We start from the raw sequence: 19,889 nt of genomic DNA on the forward strand, positions 1-19,889 counted from the left end.
ACATTTTTTTTTTTTGAATAAGCAAAAGCAAGAACCGATACAGAAGAAGGAAGAAAAGGATTTTACAGTCTAGTAATCAAACTATTTTGAAGATTATGCCAAGGATTTATTTAATTTTATTTTAAGAATCACACAGTCAGAAAGAGACATCATCATCATCATCATCATCATCATCAATCTTCATCATCATATCAATGACAACACTTTTTTTTTTTTTTGGCATAAAGCCTGATAGCTTAGGTAGCCTTTTTTCCATATTCATTGTCTAAGTCTTTGTAGAAAAGGGCTTCAAAGAACATCCAGGAAAGAATTATAAAATAAGAAACATTAAAGGTGGGTTGGGGATATAGCTCAATGGTAGAGCACTTGCCTAGCATAGGCGAGACTCTGGGTTTGATCCCTGGTGCTGCAAGGAAAGTACTTCAAATGTGTGACTTAAATCAGAATGTAGGAATTTCCTAAAGTAGATTTCTAACTAACTTTGACTCATGATGTTGTATGGTTAAAGAGAAAGACTAAATTAACATGCAGTAGTAACTTAAAGTCAGGATGTATAAGCAGAAGTGTAGCATATTTATGTTATGAAATAGCCTATTTCATTGCACTTTCATGTGAGTCTATAGCAGTCTGAGTTCCAGAATGAAGCTATACCAGAAAGCAAAAAAATGGGGGAAGAACTTACAGAAGAGCTATAAAGATTATTAAAGACCAAAGATGCAGGGCTTCCTATGAAATGTTCAAATGGAATTTCATAAATCCTTATTCATTGTTTCAGAATTCATGATGATTCATATAATGTAGCTGCATAAGGGGAAAGATGAGCTGAGCCCAATAATTTAGATTATAATTATCTTCTAACAGAAATATCCAAACTTGACTCCAAGTACACAATACCAGATCTTCATCAACTGTTCTTTGGTTTATTTGGTTCAGCTTCTTTGCTGGGAAAGAGCATTCCAACAAAATTTTATGGTGGTTTAAGACTAATTTTTGCAGCAAGAACAAAAAGAAAAGCGCCAACCCACTTAGTCTAAGTAAGCATTGGAGGAGTGAGTTTAAACAGAGGTTGTCACAGGGGGTTATGGAATCTGTGTCCCTGGAGAGTTTTAAAAATAGGCTGAGCACTCATCCCTCTCACTAACATTAGAGATGGTCTCAGCCAGTGTCATAGCTAGAGGACAGCCCCAGGCCATCTCGGGTTCCCTTCCACCTCTATGAGTCCACAAGCTAAAACAATATCTGAGGAGGCCTCTCTGGCAGAGTGAGCCACAGTCACGCAGGCACATTTCTGAATACATTACTTTCTGACCACATGGAATGATAAGTATATAAGTGAGGGTGGGGTCCGAATCTTTCCTTTACCGCACTCCACAGCAATTGCCAAGACAGACTTCTCCCGCCACCAGCACCATCTCTCGGCTCTAAGCACAAGGGAAACCAGTTAGTATTGAACCATGGTGCTCTGTTGGATTTCATTTGTCACATCATGTTATGCTGTGTGTGTTTGTGTTTGTGTGTTTGTGTGTGCGAGTGCGCGTGCTCATGCATGTACGTGTGCATGCAGGCGCATGTGAAACTAGAGTAAGTAAAACTAATCAGAAAGGAAATTCAGTTAAAAAATCAGAAAAACATACAGGGAAAGAGCCTTCATGTTTTCTTGAGGTTAGACTCTGACGTCAAGCAGTTGATGCTAATGTTAGATCCTAACACTTAGCATTTGATTTTAAAAAGAGCCTCCATGGGTCTGAAGCCTATTCAGAATTGTTGCCTGTTGTTCTCATATAGGGTTTCCTCTTAGAAGACCAGCTCTGTTCCTCTCCTGGTGCTGCTTGGTAATGGCCACTTTCTTCATAGGGACCGAGGTGGCAGCATAGCTAACAGGCACGGAGGTAGCTTTAAATATCACCGCACCCCATCATTTGGTGGGTGGGTGTGTTGTTGCTAACTGTGCTTCCACTTCAACAAAGAAAGTGGTGAGTTGCCAAAAAACAAAGATGTTCCATCTTAAGAATTATGCGGAACTCTTTCCAGAGAGGCATTATTTTTTTTAAGCATTTTATCCTAAAATACTTTCCAAATTTATTTAGACATTATATCCAAGGAAAGTAATTTCAGTATCGTGCCATGCAGTTTGAGTCTGTGAATGAGAACAAGTCTCTGTCAACAGAAATCTATCTTTATTATTCACCAAGTGGACCCTGGTGGCCTGTGTGGGGTGGGGGACCTGCCAAGGCCATAATTAACCTAGCTAACCAAAGACACATCAGACCTGGCAAACTGCAGCCTAACAAATTTGCAAACAGGTGGTGAAAATATGATTTGGTTCTTTTTAAGTTGTTCTTTCCTATTTGCTTCCCATAAAATGCTGCTTTTTTGAAAGGTCACTTTAGTTTTCTTTAGGAAAAGGAACCTCCATCTCCCAAATCCTCAGTTGATGCCCTTCCCTAGAAGTCTTTCCATTAATTGAGTTGGCCTGAAGGTCATAAACCACAATCAATATGGAGGCTGGTTGCTGCAAGGTGCTAATTGACATCCCCAAAGAGGAATAGTGTCAACAATCAATAGAGAAGACAGAGCACTGGTAGATTTATGGCTTTGATTTTGAAAAGGTATGGGAATGCCCAGTGATGTTTTCCCCGTACTCCTTTTGAATGTTAATGCTTTCTTGAAGATGATTTCAGACACACTGCTAGGATACTGCCTCTACTCACTGAAGCAGAATCCTCTGAAGAGTTGCTGAGGCAGAACTGAAATCATGGCTCGCCTCAAAGAAGCAGCTGTATTGGCCGCTAATGATGCCTCACACAGAAAGACGATGCTCCTTTAACTCGGGGTTTTAATGGGAAGTTTCTAAGCCTGAAACAACAGCTTCGGATCTGGGGTGTGCCATCAGCTGCTCGCAGCTACCACTGTCTTCTGCTTTAACACGGCTTGTTCGGGAAGAATGGAAACTAAAGAGGCTTCTAACTACCTGTAACTGTTCCACCAGGAAATGGATCAAGTGTTTGTTCAGCCAGATCCAGGTACTTGACCATAACTGCGTCTTTGATGAGCTAATTAGATGCTTTTCTCGAACTTTACAATTTATGCATGAGCAATAATCACATAGCTGCCTTTTGGGTCCAAGTTTTGAATTTAAATCTAGCTGTTAAAGTCTAATTAAACAGTTGCTAGGGGAAGTTAACACAAAGGGATAAAATGTAATAATGACTTTGTTTTTAAAGCATGCTTAACTTTATTATGGTACTGATACTGGATAAAGAAGTAGAAAAACAGGCTTTTTTTTTCTTTTCTAAGCTGCAGTAAATTATTCTTGGAAGCTGTTTGCCCATTACAGATCTTCTCTCCCCCTTGTTTACTTAAAACATCCAACTTTCCAAAAGGCAATAAGGGTGTTTTGATTTGTTTAAAAAAGAATCACAACTCAACAACTCTTAATGAGAGCCTGACTGTCCCTGGGTTATGAGCAGTGGGTAGCTCTAGTCTTTTGAGGTATCTGCAAGCAATCTTTTTCACTACGAAACACACAAGGACAGAAACAGAAAACAGGTAGAAATGAAGGGTTCATTATTTGAAGTTAAAAGTCCCAGTTTGCTAAGAGTATCTTTAGAAAGCATGCATTACTGCCTGGCCATCCTTATGGTATTTCTCTAATGTTCTCAGCTGGACTGCAGTGTTGCCCTGCAGTTCCTTTAAAACTCTCCAAGCAGGTGTTAGGAAAAAGAGGAAGATAGAGAAGAAGCACAGCTGAGGTTGGGACTCAGGTTGAAGAGGAAGATCCCCTATTGACCCAGAGGTGACAAGCAGCAGTGAATTAGGAAGGAGAGGGTCTACTCCTGGACCCAAGCAGCTGTGTCTGCAGGCTGACTTTGCAGGGATGATCAGAGAACAGCCCTCCCAGTGCAGCATTAGGTGCTGGCAACAGCTCCCAAACTGCCTGTTGACATTTGTAACTGAACACACATCATGTTTTAAAAATTATTATTTGTGGGCTTTCTAGTGGCCTTAGGTCTACTATTGAGCATGTTAAATAACATTCACCCTTAGCCATTCTGTGAATTTGGAAGCATCAGGGCGATTGTATTGGAGTTTTATTTGGATAAAAAGAATGTAGACATTGCCTTATATTTATATGATTCAAAAATAAGGGAGGGGGAGGAGAGGGTGCAGGAAGATTTACAATGTATGAAGCTCCGAAAAAGGGCCAGAAAATCTTTACCTGAAGTTCTTGACTGGTCATCAGGGCCATGTATTTTTTTTTAATTTTTATGAAACATTTTGTATCTTTATCTGTGTAACCTGAAATGCAAGTTCTTGATCACTGAGCTAATATACAGGATTTCCCAAGGATCATAGGGGAATAACTTTTGCTTATGTAGTGATTTTATTACTTTGATGATGAAGTGGCTTCTGTGGAGGGCTCACGATTGTTGGGGGCGATGTATGGGGTTGCCTGAGGTTCGCACACCTGGGTGGATGAGTGGGTTGAGAGTGAGGTGTACCTAGAGAGTCAGTAGTTCTACAAACAGGAATGCAGCTGAGGCTTCCTTTAGCTCAAAAAGTATCCAGTGGTTCTATTTACCCTCCCTGTAATGGGTGGGATCCTAAAAATAAAATTCCATACAGGAATGCATTACTATATGGAAAACCATCTAGCCATTTCAACAGTTAGCTTCAGAACTGTTCTAGAAAAATGTAGCACTTTATGGAAGTTTCTCTCTTCTGGTCACTGCAAATTTAGTTCTGACTAGCTAGCCAATGCCCTTCCTGTTAGTCTTCAGATTAGTCTCATTAGTCTGCCAGGTAAATGTAAATAAAGTACACAGAATGTCTTTGTAGGACAAAGTGTCCTGTCAATGTAAACTGGACAAGCCCAGGAGTGTTCTTGCTCAATGGATGGGCTGTTTTTTACGCCTACTTTTAAAAACATGTCAAGTCACGGAATTAAGTTTTTGGCCTAGAAGTTTTAAAAATTAGGTATAGCAATTATGTGATTTAGGAGTACTTAAAACACAGGCAACATTGCTTAACTGCACTCTTCTTGCCATTAACAGAAGAAGGATGACAACTTTTAACTCATTCCAACATGTAAGAGAAATACTTGGTCCCTCTTGCATCCTTTGTAGGAAATGGGGGTGTCACTCTTTTTATTACTGGTTTTTATGATTTGGGGCAGTTTATAAATCTCCATTCCTTTCTGTGCTTGGTTGCATAATAGAGATTCGAAATAAATCTCATTTTGCATAAAAATGATAGAGAAAACACTCATATATTAGCACTTGGTTATTAAATACCCACTATGTGCTCAACAGGGTTGCACATGTACTGCAGCTGTGGTCACTATAACCCATTCCATGAGAGTGAGCCCTTGAGTCAATGACCACAAAAGTAAGGAGAGAACAAGGTGCCAAATGAACTTAACTGATTCTGTTTCTGTCTCTTTAAAAATAAGAAAAGAGGCAAGTCATTGCTTTAGGATGTACTTTCTTCATAAAAAGCACTTTTCCCTTCTGTGAAATTATGTAATGAGATGTTAATGAAATAAAATGTCCAAGGTATCCGAGCCAGAGCAGGGTATGTGTTGACATGAATAGCTTCCACACACAACTTTAGGATTTAGTGTATTTTAAATGGCTGCCCCTCCCAATCACAAAACAGACAGGGTACAAATGGACTGACATCTTCAATAGAAGGGTAACTGCCTATCTCTGGCTGATCTTTATTTTTAGGATCCCACCCATCTGTATTGTAGCCAAGGAAAATTTAAAGAGCCAAATAACTTATAGCTTTTCAAATCATGAGAGCTGTGACTATTAAAGTGCCACTGTGACCCAAGCTAGCTATGATTCTTTGAAACAAGATCTATTTCTCATACTGGGTCTGACATCCCAGTTCGACTGAATGACTTTTGTTCCCCCCCACTCATTGTATCAGTTAGCTGGCACCTTGAATTTTGAGTACAGTTCTTTGGACTGTAAGGGGCAGAGATTTGATTCAGCCTATCTTCAAAGAAGCAGTGACCCCAGAATGGCAAGCAGTTCTTCAAGGAGCTTGTTATTTAGTAAGAGGAAGGTGTTGTTTAGTAAGAGGAAGTGACAATTCATCTAGACTTGTCACTGATCAATGCTGCCCGAGTGCAGGAAATCTCTGGAGGCGGAGCATGGATCCCACGAAGGAGTGGATATTTGGTGACAACTCAGAAGGAGGGGGAGGACCCCCCAGAAGTGGGAAGAGGAGGAGGCAGTGAGCACTATGAGGTGGAAGCCTGTAGGTGTTGGAAGACCAGCAGGTGAGATGGAGCCAGGGAACAGGCAAGATGAAGCCCTTCTCCTTAGGTGCCCCAGAGTCAATTACATATATTTGCATCAATACTTTGGTCATTTTACTGGACACCATATGTGATTTGACATTTGTTCCTTTTTAAACTTATGAAAATAGATTAACATCTTAGAAAACTCCATAAGAGTGTGTGTCTGCTCTGTGGTCCTGGATACATCAGGGCATCAGGTGCACGGGGGGTTACTGGGCTATGGACACGGGGGCACATGGGTCTTCTGGAGGAGGAGTGGTCAGATCTGGGCTTTGGACGATGGACCAGGATGCAGTATGTAGAAAGTACAGGCAAAGGAAGAGAAACACACTGAAATTACTGAAATTAAAGCAAGTAGCTAAGAGAGAGAATGGCTACGGCAAAGATGAACTGCTTACACGGGGATTCCTAAGTAATTCAGGGTGTTTCACACTTTGTCTGCATTGTGGGGTCCACAGAGCTTGACTTGTGAAAAAAAGATGTATTTTATGATTTTTTTTTTAAATGGCATCTTTTAATTTAGGTTTTCTTGGTCCAGTATTAAAATTAGACTTTATTTCCTGAGCACACACAAATGGACCCAGCCAAGGGAAGACACGGATGCACTGCGTGATGGGCAAAGCCAGTCAAGATTAAAATACTGCCGTGAGTAACTGTGGTCCTTCTTCACACTTTAAAATAACTGCCATTTGTTATTAGCAAGTCGTATGATGGTCATGTCAAAATCTTTTGAAATGATTTATTTTCACTGTTCATATAAAAGAAAGATTTCATTATTTAGCTAAAAACAATCATGAACATTCTCTAAGAATCATTTTTATCAAAGAGAAACATTTTACTTTGAGACACATTTTTAAATTTTTGTGTCTTTGAATGTTTTCATATTGTGATATCCAAGTGATTAAATTTATTTCTTTTCCTCAATCTTAATCTGATGCTTCCTTTAACTTGGACATGTTGTTGAGCTTTCTAAATTTGTAAATTATTCACTAGCTGATTATAGGTTTAAAATCAAGCAGGCTCTTCCAGGGATTTCAAATAGTCCTAAGCAAAATTGTGAAGAAGTGGCATTTGTTTCTGGATCTCTTTATCCTTTTACCCATCTTTAACCAGCTCCTGGTCATTTCTCTCTTTCTACCTGTCATCTTTCATCCTCCCTCAGGTCTCTCCTGTTGGGCCACCTGCTCATGGCACCCATGTCTCCCCCATCCTTCTCCTTTCTAGCAGCCCCTCATTCCCAACAAGATCTTCCTTTTATCTACTATATTTCCTTTCTCCAATCTCCTACTTACTACATTTCACAGTCCTCACTGACAAATCCCTGCTATTATGTTAATGTGTCACTTTCCTTGGTAAAACACTGCAATTTAATAGGAGGCTTTGATTATTTAACCAAAAGAAGTTATTTTAGTGAGAACTTGAGCACCGTGGTATACCTGAAGGAGGAGAGGTTTACAATTCACAGTGTGCTATAGAGTTTTCAAAATGCTCAATTTGGTTTATCTGGAAGGGGCTAGGGATGAAAGAATGTATTTATTAGCAGGCTTCTGAAAATGTGGTCAGATTGCAAGGAAGGCTTAGCTATACTTTCACCTCTTGAAATTAATTGATTAATTAATTAAAATGTGGTGCTGGGATTCAATCAGGGTGTTGCACACGCTAGGTAAGTGTTTTATCATGGAACCATATCCTCCCACCATCTCTTGCCTTTTAATAAGCAAAAGGTGATAAGACTGCATATTAAAACTGATTTTTAAATCATCCTGATAGTTGGCATTCCTGTGAAGAAAGTGATTTCCAGAACGTTCTAGAGGAAACTGGAAGAGGGTGATGTGGCAGATGATCCAAATCAGAACAACTAGGCGATTTGCTGGGGCCTCTGGATTGTTTGCCAATCATTGTAGCCCCCAAACAAGTGGTGTATAGACTCTAGGTCCTGAGCTATGGGCTAAGCCCAGAAAGGATGAGAGTTGATCTAGGAGAAAAGGGTTTGACATTTTGTCCTGTATGCAGGAGGAGGCTGGGAAAGACTGCTCCTGGATGTCAGGGTGGCTCTGATCACAGAGACCAGGGGGTGGGAAGGAGGGACTGAACAAGGTATTACAATGCGAATCAGCTAGCTCATGTCTGGGGTCATTCTCATGGGCCCTAGAACTCTGTCCAGCTCTTCCCTATTTTCACTGGATTCCACAGATCCCCAAATCCTGATATTATAAATTTATATAGTTAATGGTCTTTGCTTTTCCTGCATTTCCTTTTTGGATTATGTAGTTTATTTTTCTCCCTTAAAATCTGTCTGGAAATGCATACCCATCTAAGCTCTGTTCAGAAGAGACAAAGGAAAGGACTCTGACTTCCTCTGAAATGAAGGAAAAAAAATGGACATAGAATGGGATTCTTGTAAACCAACAAGGAGAGCAGGGTCAAAATGAGGTGAACCTTCATGGGACACAAACAGGCAAGAAGGGACATGTTAGGGATGGCTGAGGCTTGAGCTCCTCCCTTATCAGATGGCTTTCCCTTGTGCCAGTCTTTGGAGAATCTTAAAATTGGAATGATTAAGTCCAGCATGAGTATTTTTGGTGGCTACAGCTGGCCCTGGTCTGATATGCTGAGGAAGCTCCATTGGAGGGTCTGGCCACCTTTCCTGCTCCTTTCTTTTCTAGCCCAGTGGGAATCAATACCCAAAGATCGGAGGGTGCTTAAAAACAAGAAAATCTGAACCAAACCCCATTTATAACATCCTCCACATTCTTTTTTTTTAAAGATTTATTTTTTTAAACCTTTATTTATTTTTATATAATGCTGAGGATTGAACCTAGTGCCTCAGACATGTTAGGCAAGCGCTGTACCACTGAGTCACAACCCCAGCCCCATCCTCCACATCCTTAAGAAGCTTAAGAGTATCACTAGTTGGAAACTCCTTTCTCCCAGATGGGGGTTGATATCCCCTTGGTAAATTGCTTTTTATAGTGTGATTCTATAGACTTTGAAGAGTCAACTTACATGCACACTGTAATTGTGATTACTATTGCTTTACGGAGGGCAGTGATTCTAAGTTGATGGAAGAAATGTTTTCATTCTTTAGGTCATAATTTCTTTCTTTATTTGGTTGCTTACTTTCTTTGAGCATAATTTTTTTGGACCCATGTTAGTTTCTATAGTTAACTCTGTTATGTAATTTTTCTCACAAATTCATAATAATTATGTCCATGTGACTTTCTATATGATAATATCTAAGATGAATGCTTTTTTCTTACAGAATTTAAGTTTATTTAGTTCAGTACCTTTTAATGACTTTCATTTATTGTTTTGTTTGCCTTTAAAAACAAATAGGAAGTCAGGCACATACTTGTAATTCCAGAGACTAGAGAGGCTGAGGCAGGAAGATTGCAAGTTTGAGGTCCGCTTCGGCAACTTAGTAAGGCTCTAAGCAATATAGCAAGACCCCATTTCAACAGAAAAAGTAAAAAAAAAAAAAAAAAAAAAAAAAAAAGGCTGGGGATGTGGCTCAGTGGTAGTGTCCCAGGTCCAATCCCCAGTAACACAAAACAAACAAACAAAAACAAAACAAAAAATACAAAACCTAGTAATATCCAAGTGCCTCATTTTTTTTCTCCAGTTTTTCCTTCTCTCTCTTTCTACCAGATGGACTTAAATGCAGGAAGCCACTGCCAAGAAAACTGTCCTTTTAATAACATTCAGTCGATTAAATCCTTTTCTCCAGCTCAGTTCTCTAGGTGCTTCCCAGGGTCAAGTATTGAACTTGGTCTTTGTTTTTGAAGAAGAAAGTAAAAGCATCAGTAACTTGATGGTTTGGGAGTCTGAGATGCCTCCTCCCTTGGCTCAGGCAGCAGAAAGCAAAGGAGAAGCATTGTGGATTCCTTAGGGCTGCCTTAGTGCAGGGGAGACTTTGTTATCTTTTTTCTTCTTCTTTGTACACCTTTCAAAGGGTTTCTGCGGTCATTCATTTATATCATAGCACCATGAGATATGAGGCATTTCTAAATGTTTACAGCTTAGTGACCTCTCCAAAGTCCCAAATTCATGTAGCAGTGGAATGGAAGCCTGAGCCCAGAACTTAGAACACAAAGCTTCCTGAGAGAGTTTCCATATGAAGCACTTCTTTTTGCCTCTGTTTCCTGATACTTGGAAATGATACCTGACAACAGAAGTCTCTGCTTTCAGGGAGGCTGTAGTAGAATGGCTAATATATGTTGAGTTTAGCCACAGTCCTAGCACATAGCTGGTGCTCAATTAATAGAACTGTTATAAGAACTATTTGAGAGTAATATAACTGGGGGGAGCTAGGGGAGTCTTGGCAGGGTGGCGGGCTTGGGTGTCAAGTTGACAGAAGACCCGGAGGTCAATATTAATTTGCCCATTTCTCATCTTTGATATTATAGTTGTCTTCCATGCCCATCCGTCCTGACCCTAGGTGGCCATTCTGAGGACAATCTGGTAATTTCATGTAAGAGAAAAATATTCTTCCCCATAATTATACACAATTAAGCATATCTGGTGAAAAAGAAAGCTGGTTTACAGATTTCTACTCTCTGAAAAACATGACTGTGGATATATAAAATAAGGTTGCTCTTTGATAGTTATTCCCTCTCCTTCCTTTTCCTTCTTCCTGAAGACACCTCAGCCTTGCCAGGGTGCAGCCACCATGATCTCAGCAGACTGATGATGGAAGAGAAGGGAACCAGGAGATCCTGTGCTTGGCCTTCTGTGGACAATGGATGGAGGGCAGCCCATCCCCTCGCCCCTAGTGCCCCTTGGGAACGTGTCATCAGAATCTAGCATGTCTCTGGAGCAGAAAACAACATTTGTTTTTGTGATTTTATTGTTTATTTTCTTGGGCATCCTCATTGTCAGGTGCTTCCGGATTCTTCTGGACCCATATAGGAGCATGCCAACCTCTACCTGGGCTGATGGACTTGAAGGCCTGGAGAAAGGGCAGTTTGACCATGCCCTTGCTTAGCAGGGGCAGAGCAAAATCTTCTCCTGAGAAGAAGAAGAGGTGAAGTGCTTCATATCTGGGCAAAGATTCCCTTTAGTCAATGTTCTGAACAAATTTTAACAATATCTTGTCCTAGGACGACCACTCATTATTTCATAAGCATGCCATTGAATTAATCTTATTTGAAGATATTGGAAATGAAAGTTTGTATTGATAACCAAAAAGAGGAATGTTTAAATATCTGTGTTTTATTCGATGAATGTATATTGTTGAATGTAATTGTGAAACCCAGGGCACCAATACTGACATAGACTGCTATGATGAAGCCCCACTGAGCTGAACAGAGAAAGAGGGAAACTAGAGAGGTTCTATTAAGAACCTGGTTGCAGGGCCAGGAAGAGACTGCCTTGCTGTAATCATGCCTCTCAGTTTGTCTTATTTCATGGGCATCTGGGTCCTGTGCAGAGGGAGGAAGACACTGCTGAGAGGACCCCAGGTGGGTATTTGTTTCCTTCTAGAGTACAGCCCTGGGAAGCCACGGGATGCTCAAGCCAAGAGATGGTACTGTCCTTGCAAAATATGAGTGAGAATGATAGCACTTTATTTTTCAAATAAAACTGAATTCAGAAGCTATAGAGTTTCAAACAATATTTACCAAAGTATGTTCTCTATTCATATTAATAACATGTGAAGCTATACATAAGACAAATTTCCTTTCTTTACACTGATGATTGAAATAATAGGTTGCAAGTGCTGCTTCAAGTTTTTTCCCCTTAATTAAAAGCTAATTATTTAGAGAAAAACATTTTTGCAGCTGTAAGAGGAATGTGCATTTATGATTGCATATAGCCACCAAATAAAATTTTTTAAGAAGCAGCATTGTCTCCTTGCACTTCACCAAGACTAACACATGGGTGGTGGGCCGTGCTGAATGCTGAGGACTTCACATTTTTCTGAGAAAGGAGAAAGAATGAAGAGCATGAAACATCCTGTAATTCATCCCTCTCCCATTTCATGAATGGCTCCCACAACTCATTCCGTGTGGATAAAACCTCTTCTAAATATTGCAACAAAAAGGGAGATGTGAACACCTCTCATTCTAATTTTTATTGGTAGAAAATTTTGTACCTGAACTAAACCCATTAGGCTGCATTCATAATCCACCTTCTAATTTTCTCCTCAGCTAATTATCACATTTTTTATTTAAAAAAACTTTAATAAGCTAACTATGCCCCAAAAAGCCACCCTTGCCAGGTGCCATGGTACACACCTGTAATCCCAGTGGCTTGAATGGCTGAGGCAGGAATTCAAAGCCAGCCTCAGCAACTTAGCAAGGCCCTAAGCCCTTGGCCCTGTCTCTAGATAAAATATTTTTAAAAAGTCACCTCCCAAAACTCCTTTCCTGTTTTCTTTTTGTGTGTGTGTGTGTGTGTCCTGCTGCTCATGATCCCCCTGCACTCACATTACTCCTTGATTCTTTTCTTTTTTTGTTGTTAATAAAAGTTTTATTTGAATTATAATTTACATACCATAAATTTTTGCCTTTAAAAGTATTTAGTTATTTTTTTTAGTATATTCACAGATTTGTGTGACCTCTCTATCAAGTTCCAGAACCCTATACTTACTAATAGTCACTTTCCACCTCTCTCCCTAATCCCTGGCAATTGTTAACCTACTTTCTGTCTCATGGATTTGCCCATTCTAGATACGTCGTATGAGTGGAATCAGACAACCTTGTCTTTTGTATCTGGCTTCGTAGCATGCTTTCAAAATATATCCATGTTGTAACATTGCTTTGTATGGCCAAATATTATTCCTTTTTTTTTTTTCGTACAGACCACATTTTGTTTATCCATTGGTTGTCATGGTCGTCCATTGGCTATTATGAATCATGCTACTGAGAACATTTGTGTGTAGGTTTTGTGTGGACATGTGTTTTCAATTCTAAAAGTAGATTGGGGGGGAACTGTGGAGACTATTTTGCCAAACAGAGTAAGTACCATTTTACATTTCCATTAGCAATGTATGAGAATTTGGATTCTTAACTTTTTCCAACTATTCAAATTACTTCCTTAGCTGTATGATTTGTAACTGAACACACCACCCGAAGAACAATTCAGATTAAAAAGAGGGAACCTGAGATTATTGATGCCTCCAAATATCTGAAGCAAAAGGCCAGTGATTTGTGCTCACCTTGTGATCCTTTAAGCCACCTGTTTTTCTGTCTTACTAATACATGGTTTAAGTTTTTTTTTTCCTTTAAATATCCCATGTGTATCCTTATAATTTTTTCTAATTTTCTCGAGAATCTATCTAATAATTTAGGGAGACTTTGCTGTAAGCCTGGTGTTGCTAGCACTGAAAAGAGAGAAAAAGTTCAGGGTCAGTTCTTGCTCCAGATACCTTCCTACCTTGTTGGAGAGAGAATAAATGAAAGAAGACATATGATTAAATCATTGTTCAAATGATGAATAAGGACCTCTGACTACCTTATTCATCAGAATCATCTGGGGAGCTTCATATGCATACTAATTTTTATTATAAACTTTGTACATGTTTACAGTCATATCATATCAAACAACATGGAAATATATAATCAACAATGGTCAAAATCCTAACACTTTGGGTCGCCCTAACTCTTCAGTTGCTTCTGAGGAGCTTGGTGAAAATGGACTTTACCCCAGCCTTCCATGCCCAGGGTTTAATTCTGCAGAGTTGGGCTAGTGAACAAATACTCCAGGAGGTGGGCATGGTTACTATAGTGAAGCAAAGATTCGAGAAGACATGGCTCAGTGTGATAGTGCATGTCTAAGTGCTTGGTATAATTTATGAAATAAATTAGATCTTAACCTAAGAAGATGGAGGTATTTTAGATACATGCAAAGGAAGGGAGGAGGGAGAATAAGGAAGAGGCAGTGTGGGTGTGGCTCTGGGCTGGGAGGGCAGCCTTCCTGGAGTATGTAGTTGGAGAGGTAGCTGGCACTTAAGAAGGACCAAGTTAGGGCTGGACATCAGAGGGTCCTAGGCCAAAGTGTAAGAGTCATCACCACAGATTCATTGGCAGGAAAATGACAAGCAGACTGGTGTGTCGCTCTAGCTTCTGCACCCTTCTTCCAGACAACACCAGATTCCGCTTCTATAATAGGCTCAGACTGAAATAGCCATCTGCCCTCTATGAGGCCTTTGAGCCCAGGCCTTGCCAGTAAGTGCTTGGGGGGCCTCCCAAAGCCCGGTCTTCTTTCTTTCTTCCCTTTATTGCCCACTCTATTTTTGTTTTTCCTTCTCAGATTACTGCTCCATGTCCAGCCTCCCATTTCTAGGTCTCCCCCCTCCTCCCCTGTGAAGACCAAGAATACCATAACAAGTGATAAAAAGCTTTAGGCTATTCAGAGTAAATTGATCCCCCCTGTGGGAAGTGCCAACTCTCTGTTATAATTACTCTCAGCTCCTTGGGGTGAACATCATATTCTCAAAAGGTCACATAAGCCCTCTTTTTCCTGGCTTTTTGGCTACAGGAGTTACAGTGCAGCATTTTGCCTACCTTACAAGATATTTATAATGAGGGCAGCTGGCATTTATTGTGTATATCTGCAACTCAGGATGAAAAAAACTTTCCCAAGGTCACTCTCTAGAATAGACCTGCCTTTTGATTCAGAAAAATATGGCAACCTCCTTATTTGTCTGAACTCTGAATCACAACACCCATGGCTTATGCCCTTCAAGAGACCCCCAAGTTTTAGATCAACATCTTTCCCTCCAAGAGGTCACTTAACATATCTTAAACACTGAATAAAGAAAGTTTAACTTGGAGTGTGAAGGAGATTAACTTGACTCCTGCTGTTACATTAATAAACATTCTAAGATGGAGAATTCTTTTGCTATTTTTAAGGGTTAAGACTGAGGCAAAATAAACAACAATTTCAGGAGACAGAAGTTAGGTACCTCAGATATTTATGTATACAGAAAAAAATATGTATTCAAATTTCTTTTTTATCAGCTTCATTGTGCACTGTGATATTCTAACATGAGGATTTTGTATTTAAGAATATTGATAAATTTGGTGTGATTAAAAAGTTTACTTGTCCACCATAAGGCATTATATAAAATCCTATAGTTTACAGGTGTCAATTTTTATAGTTAACATGTTAGAATATATTTAAACTTAATTATTTATAATAAATATTCCCAAACCAAAAGCATTGAATGAAATCTGAGATTTAGTATATGTGAGATGTGTGTCATTTAAAAAAAATTACTCAAGATGTGTGTCTTGTGTGTTGATTTATCACAAAATTGTAGGGTTGAGTCAAGATCTCTAGAAAAACTGCCCAAATCATTATCTGTGCATGCACAATCCAGGATCAAACTGGCCCATGTCAAAGATTATTTATGCTTGTTTGGGGATGGAAAAGAAGAGCTCTCTAAGCTTTGTTAGTACCTCCTGTTTCTGAAAAGGATAAATGAATTGTTTGCAGACAGATATCTTCTCGGAAGATGGAGTCCTCCCTGTCTGGAGCTTGCTCTAGATAAATGAGCAAGGCCCAATACTTCAGTCAGCTTGGGGCCATTTCCAAGGCTTCTTTTTATAGAATAGGATGCCCTTCTGGATTTAGTATAGAGTAGAAATTTTGGGTCCAGTTTCCTGCTCTAAGTGAATACTTATGTCTTGTCCTAAAGTGCCACATGATTCTCCCAGATCCCTCCACACCATAGCCTTTCCCAGTATCCTGATTATTGCTTCTATACTTTGATTTAGATTAAAGGGATGCCCGGTAAGCCATCTTTCAAGAGATTACCACCCTTATTCTCTTTTAAGCCCTATTATCAGCTCTAAGCTCCAAGTTTATGCAAGTTTTGAAGAAATTAACTTTTCTTGGGTTCTTTGGAGTTTAAAAAGATGGAAAGAAACTACTGTCATGTATGTTAGCTGTCTCACTTTACACATAAAGAAGCTGAGAAACAGGTCATATGGCATGACCACAGTCACTGCTCTGCTCACTGGTTGTAGCTGAACCATCTTCCCTATGTGCAGTGCAGGTGAATTCAAACAGAATGACCAGTTAATGAAGCTATGAGTGAAAATATTCATTTGCTAATCTAATAAGAGTTACAAAAATTTTAGTCTCTTTTGGTGGTGGTGGTGGCCCATGCAAGGACATATACTATTTCTGAAAAGCCCTCTTGGGTGATGTACTTTGTTTTGGAATATTAAGAAGCTTCAGTTTAAGTGTGTAGGAAGCCAGAAGTATTTCCAGTTAGATTGTAGAGGATTCTTTAGCAAAGATTCTCAAAATACAGGATAATTGATTTAGGATAAGGCTTCAAAGTTTCTTTACTTCCAAACAGAATTTTGAACTGTCTTTCTTAGCTTTCAGCACAAGAAGGGAGATTATAATTTGTTTATAAAGGCTGTGGATACCATCCTGTCCGTAGTTCATCAAAGAGGTGCCTGGATCCTCTTGGGACACAGACAGAGCTAAAGAAGACACATAATATGATGAAGTATCTCAAGTCTGAAAGTGCACTTTATCCTTTTCTGTCCCTGCCTTTGTTCCTGAATACAGCAGTCCCCTCTTGGTTGTGGTTTTGCTTTCTGCAATTTCAGTTACCTGCGATCAACTGCAGTCTGAAAATATTATGTGGAAAATTCCACATAATTCCACACTCACATAATTTTATTACAGTAAATTGTTATTATTATTCTACTTTATGAATAGTTACTATTGTTAACTTCTTCCTGTGCCTAATTTATGAACTAAATTTCATCACTTTTATGTATAGGAAAAAATTTCGTCACATAAAAAAAACAGTGTATGTAGGATTCAGTACTATCTATGTTTGTAGATCTCTCTGGGGTCTTACCATATACTCTGTAGATAAAAAGAGGACTACTATACTTTGTTTCTTCCTTTGCCTCTATTTTCTGATCATTGTTGTGCTGGTAGAAGGCTAATCTACTATTAAATTCATACTCTTCTTGTACATGAGTATTTTCCTTAATGGTCAATAACATAAGGCTGCCTGGTTTCCATCCAATTTTGAGCTTGGTGTCTATATAATATATATTATATATGTGATCTATAATATATAGACACACATACTACACACACACACACACACACACACACACACACACACACATAATAATTCCTTGTCTGGGTCAGAAATTTGTCTTTCTGCAGTTCTTACCAGTTGGTTCTCATGTTGTCATCTGTACTGACAAAGATTTCTATGCTCTTGAACCTGACAACTCTCAAGATGTAGTTATTATTGGATTATCTGTGGATCTCTCCCTTTTCTGTATGTCTTTTTAGCAAAAGCAGTGACAACATTTTGTTCTTTTGAAAGAGGTGGGTTTAGCAGTAATCTCTCCCTTCTCCTAGGAAAATGGTTCAGCAGATTTGCTTGCAGCATATTATAACAGACTAGGATCTCCTAGGCCTAAAGTTCCTCTCCTGTAAAGCAACCCACAGGATGTACAAGTGTCATCTTGCCCGTTTTGAGTTGTCCTGTGAGAATTAGGGCTTAAGAAACTGCTGAATCTGTGGTTTCTGTGAGTAACAAATCATCTTTTGTCTCTGACCCAGCATCCATGTGTTTTATGTCAGCATCCATGAAACTGCAGCAGACTGACATGTGAGCTTGCAATTCTTGACAGTTACCATGCCTCCCTCCAGACAAATGTTTCCAGTTCCTTCAACCATCCTTTACATTGTCATATGTTTTGAGCTATCTCTTATTCTTATCAAAAATTCTGGTTACTCATCAGAATGATTGTGATCTTGGTATTTAGAAAGGAAAATAAAAGTCCATATGTATTCTGACTAACATGAATGGAAAATTGTCACTTCTTTTGTTCTAAAAACCACACGTTGTAAGTCTGCCCAAGATGAAATGATCTTTCTGGCATTCACATTACAGTTGACTCACATAAAACTTCATGGTCAGTCTAAGCCCTCAGCATTTTTACTCATGCCAGAGTTATGTCAGATATTCCCATCTTATTCCTGTGCAGTTTTTCTTTTGCACCCAACTCCAAGAATTTAAAATTCCCCTTCTATAATTTCATTATATTCCACTCACTCCATTATTCCAGGCTCTTTATAACTTGATTTCCCTATTATCATATTCATTGTGCTACCATCTTTGTCATCTCTAAGTTGACTCAGCAAGCCATCTATATATTTATTCATGTTAATGATTAAATTTTGAACATATCAGAGAAAGAGAGAGAGAGAGAGAGAGAGAGAGAGAGAGAGAGAGAGAGAGAGAGAGAGTGTGTTTTTGGCTTTGACACAGAGATCTCGATGCATTTAAGGAGTCAGTTGGCTGCAGCAATTACAGGCAGATTCTCCCCAGGGAAACTCCATGGAGATGCTCCATGGAGATGCTCACAGAAGGGAGATCTATGAAGCCTGAGGACTCTTTTAAGTCATGCAGTAAAGCATCAGAAGACAAAGAAAGAACCAAAGTGATATTTGTGTAGCTTCCAGAGCTCATCTAAAACATTATGGATTCTAGTTGGCAAGTGGGAGACAACACAGATGGCAACGAGGGACTCTGCCCACATTAGCTTGGCTTAACCCCCATCTCTTTGCCCCATGCTGTAATCTGCTTATACACAGAAATAATCACATAGTAGCTGCCCGAGGAAGAACGCCGGTGGCAGAGATTATCAGTCATATTTTAATCAGTATGAGATGTCTTGGCAGTGACAGAGCACATGCCTGGGACTCCGGGATGACCTGGGTTCCTTATGGTTTATTACTGGTTCCACCTGGAGCTTGTAAAAGGCAGATTTTTAAAAATCGCTTATTTCTCTGGGTCTCACTCTTATCATTTGTAAATTGAGAAGTTTGAACTAACCTCCAAATCTCCTTTTACTTTCTAACAAAACCTTTATAGCTAGAAATTTAGGAACCATTTACTGAATACCAATATGAAAGAATCTTGAAGAAATTAGATAAGGTGCCCAAGGTCACAAGACCCACATGAGGCAAAGTGAGGATTTGAAATCAATTTGCCATAAATGCTTCCCTGTCTTTAGACTAGTACCAGGAATCAAACCAATAGAGAACATTATAGGAATAAAGTAGAAATAACAGTAGGGTTTTTTTATACCAAATTGAATTAACATTTTGTTGAAGTTTTTGTCAGTTACTTTTGTCATTTTTAAGACAGTACCTGGAAAGGAGGTTTTATATACTAAAAAGTGGCCTTTGAAAGGGATGTGAGGTTGGTTTGATACTCTTTTGTTTGCTTTGGACGAATACTCAGCCTGTTTGCATTTGGCCTCCAACCCTCACTGTTTCTTTGACCTTGGGAAAATGATTGAAATTTTTAGTAATTTCCTCACCTCCAAAATGGGAACAACATGAATAGCATCTTCCCTATATAGTGTTATATAAGAACTAAATGAGAAGGTGAGACTAGCGCCTAACAAGCTTTCAATAAATATTGGCTCAATAAATATTACAATTACCTTCTACCTTCAGTGAATACCTAACTTAACTCTAAGTGATTTAAATACATGCACAAACCACAAAACTGTCATTGAACATTAGACTCATAGATAAGGGTAAATTTTATAAAACTGTACTTTTGTGCTTATTCTTT

At 39.2% G+C, this 19,889-nt stretch overlaps 1 protein-coding gene across 9 annotated transcripts; it reads left to right on the forward strand.

Annotated features, from left to right (window-relative positions):
* The first annotated feature begins 1,343 nt into the window (after window positions 1-1,343).
* On the forward strand, window positions 1,344-17,935 carry CTXN3 (cortexin 3). 9 transcript variants are annotated; one of them, XM_081296161.1, is made up of 4 exons: window positions 1,344-1,440; window positions 2,672-3,023; window positions 6,834-6,955; window positions 10,950-11,906. In XM_081296161.1, the coding sequence occupies exon 4, from the start codon at window positions 11,049-11,051 to the stop codon at window positions 11,292-11,294; it is 246 nt and encodes an 81-aa protein (XP_081152287.1). In that variant the 5' UTR covers window positions 1,344-1,440; window positions 2,672-3,023; window positions 6,834-6,955; window positions 10,950-11,048; the 3' UTR covers window positions 11,295-11,906. The 9 variants fall into 9 exon arrangements, 7 of the variants coding, with proteins under 7 accessions (XP_081152287.1, XP_081152288.1, XP_081152292.1 ...); XM_081296162.1 differs by lacking the exon at window positions 1,344-1,440 and adding an exon at window positions 10,717-10,781 and having other exon boundaries at window positions 2,315-3,023; XR_014022265.1 differs by lacking the exon at window positions 1,344-1,440 and adding an exon at window positions 16,642-17,935 and having other exon boundaries at window positions 2,318-3,023; window positions 10,950-11,769.
* Window positions 17,936-19,889: the final 1,954 nt, after the last annotated feature.

The sequence above is a fragment of the Spermophilus citellus genome, assembly GCF_964194105.1.
Source record: "Spermophilus citellus genome assembly, chromosome: 1".
In the NCBI taxonomy this organism is placed as follows: domain Eukaryota; kingdom Metazoa; phylum Chordata; class Mammalia; order Rodentia; family Sciuridae; genus Spermophilus; species Spermophilus citellus.

Excerpts from the sequence above, each read along its gene's own strand:
- CTXN3 (XM_081296161.1), top strand. The coding sequence starts at position 11,049 with ATGGATGGAGGGCAGCCCATCCCCTCGCCCCTAGTGCCCCTTGGGAAC.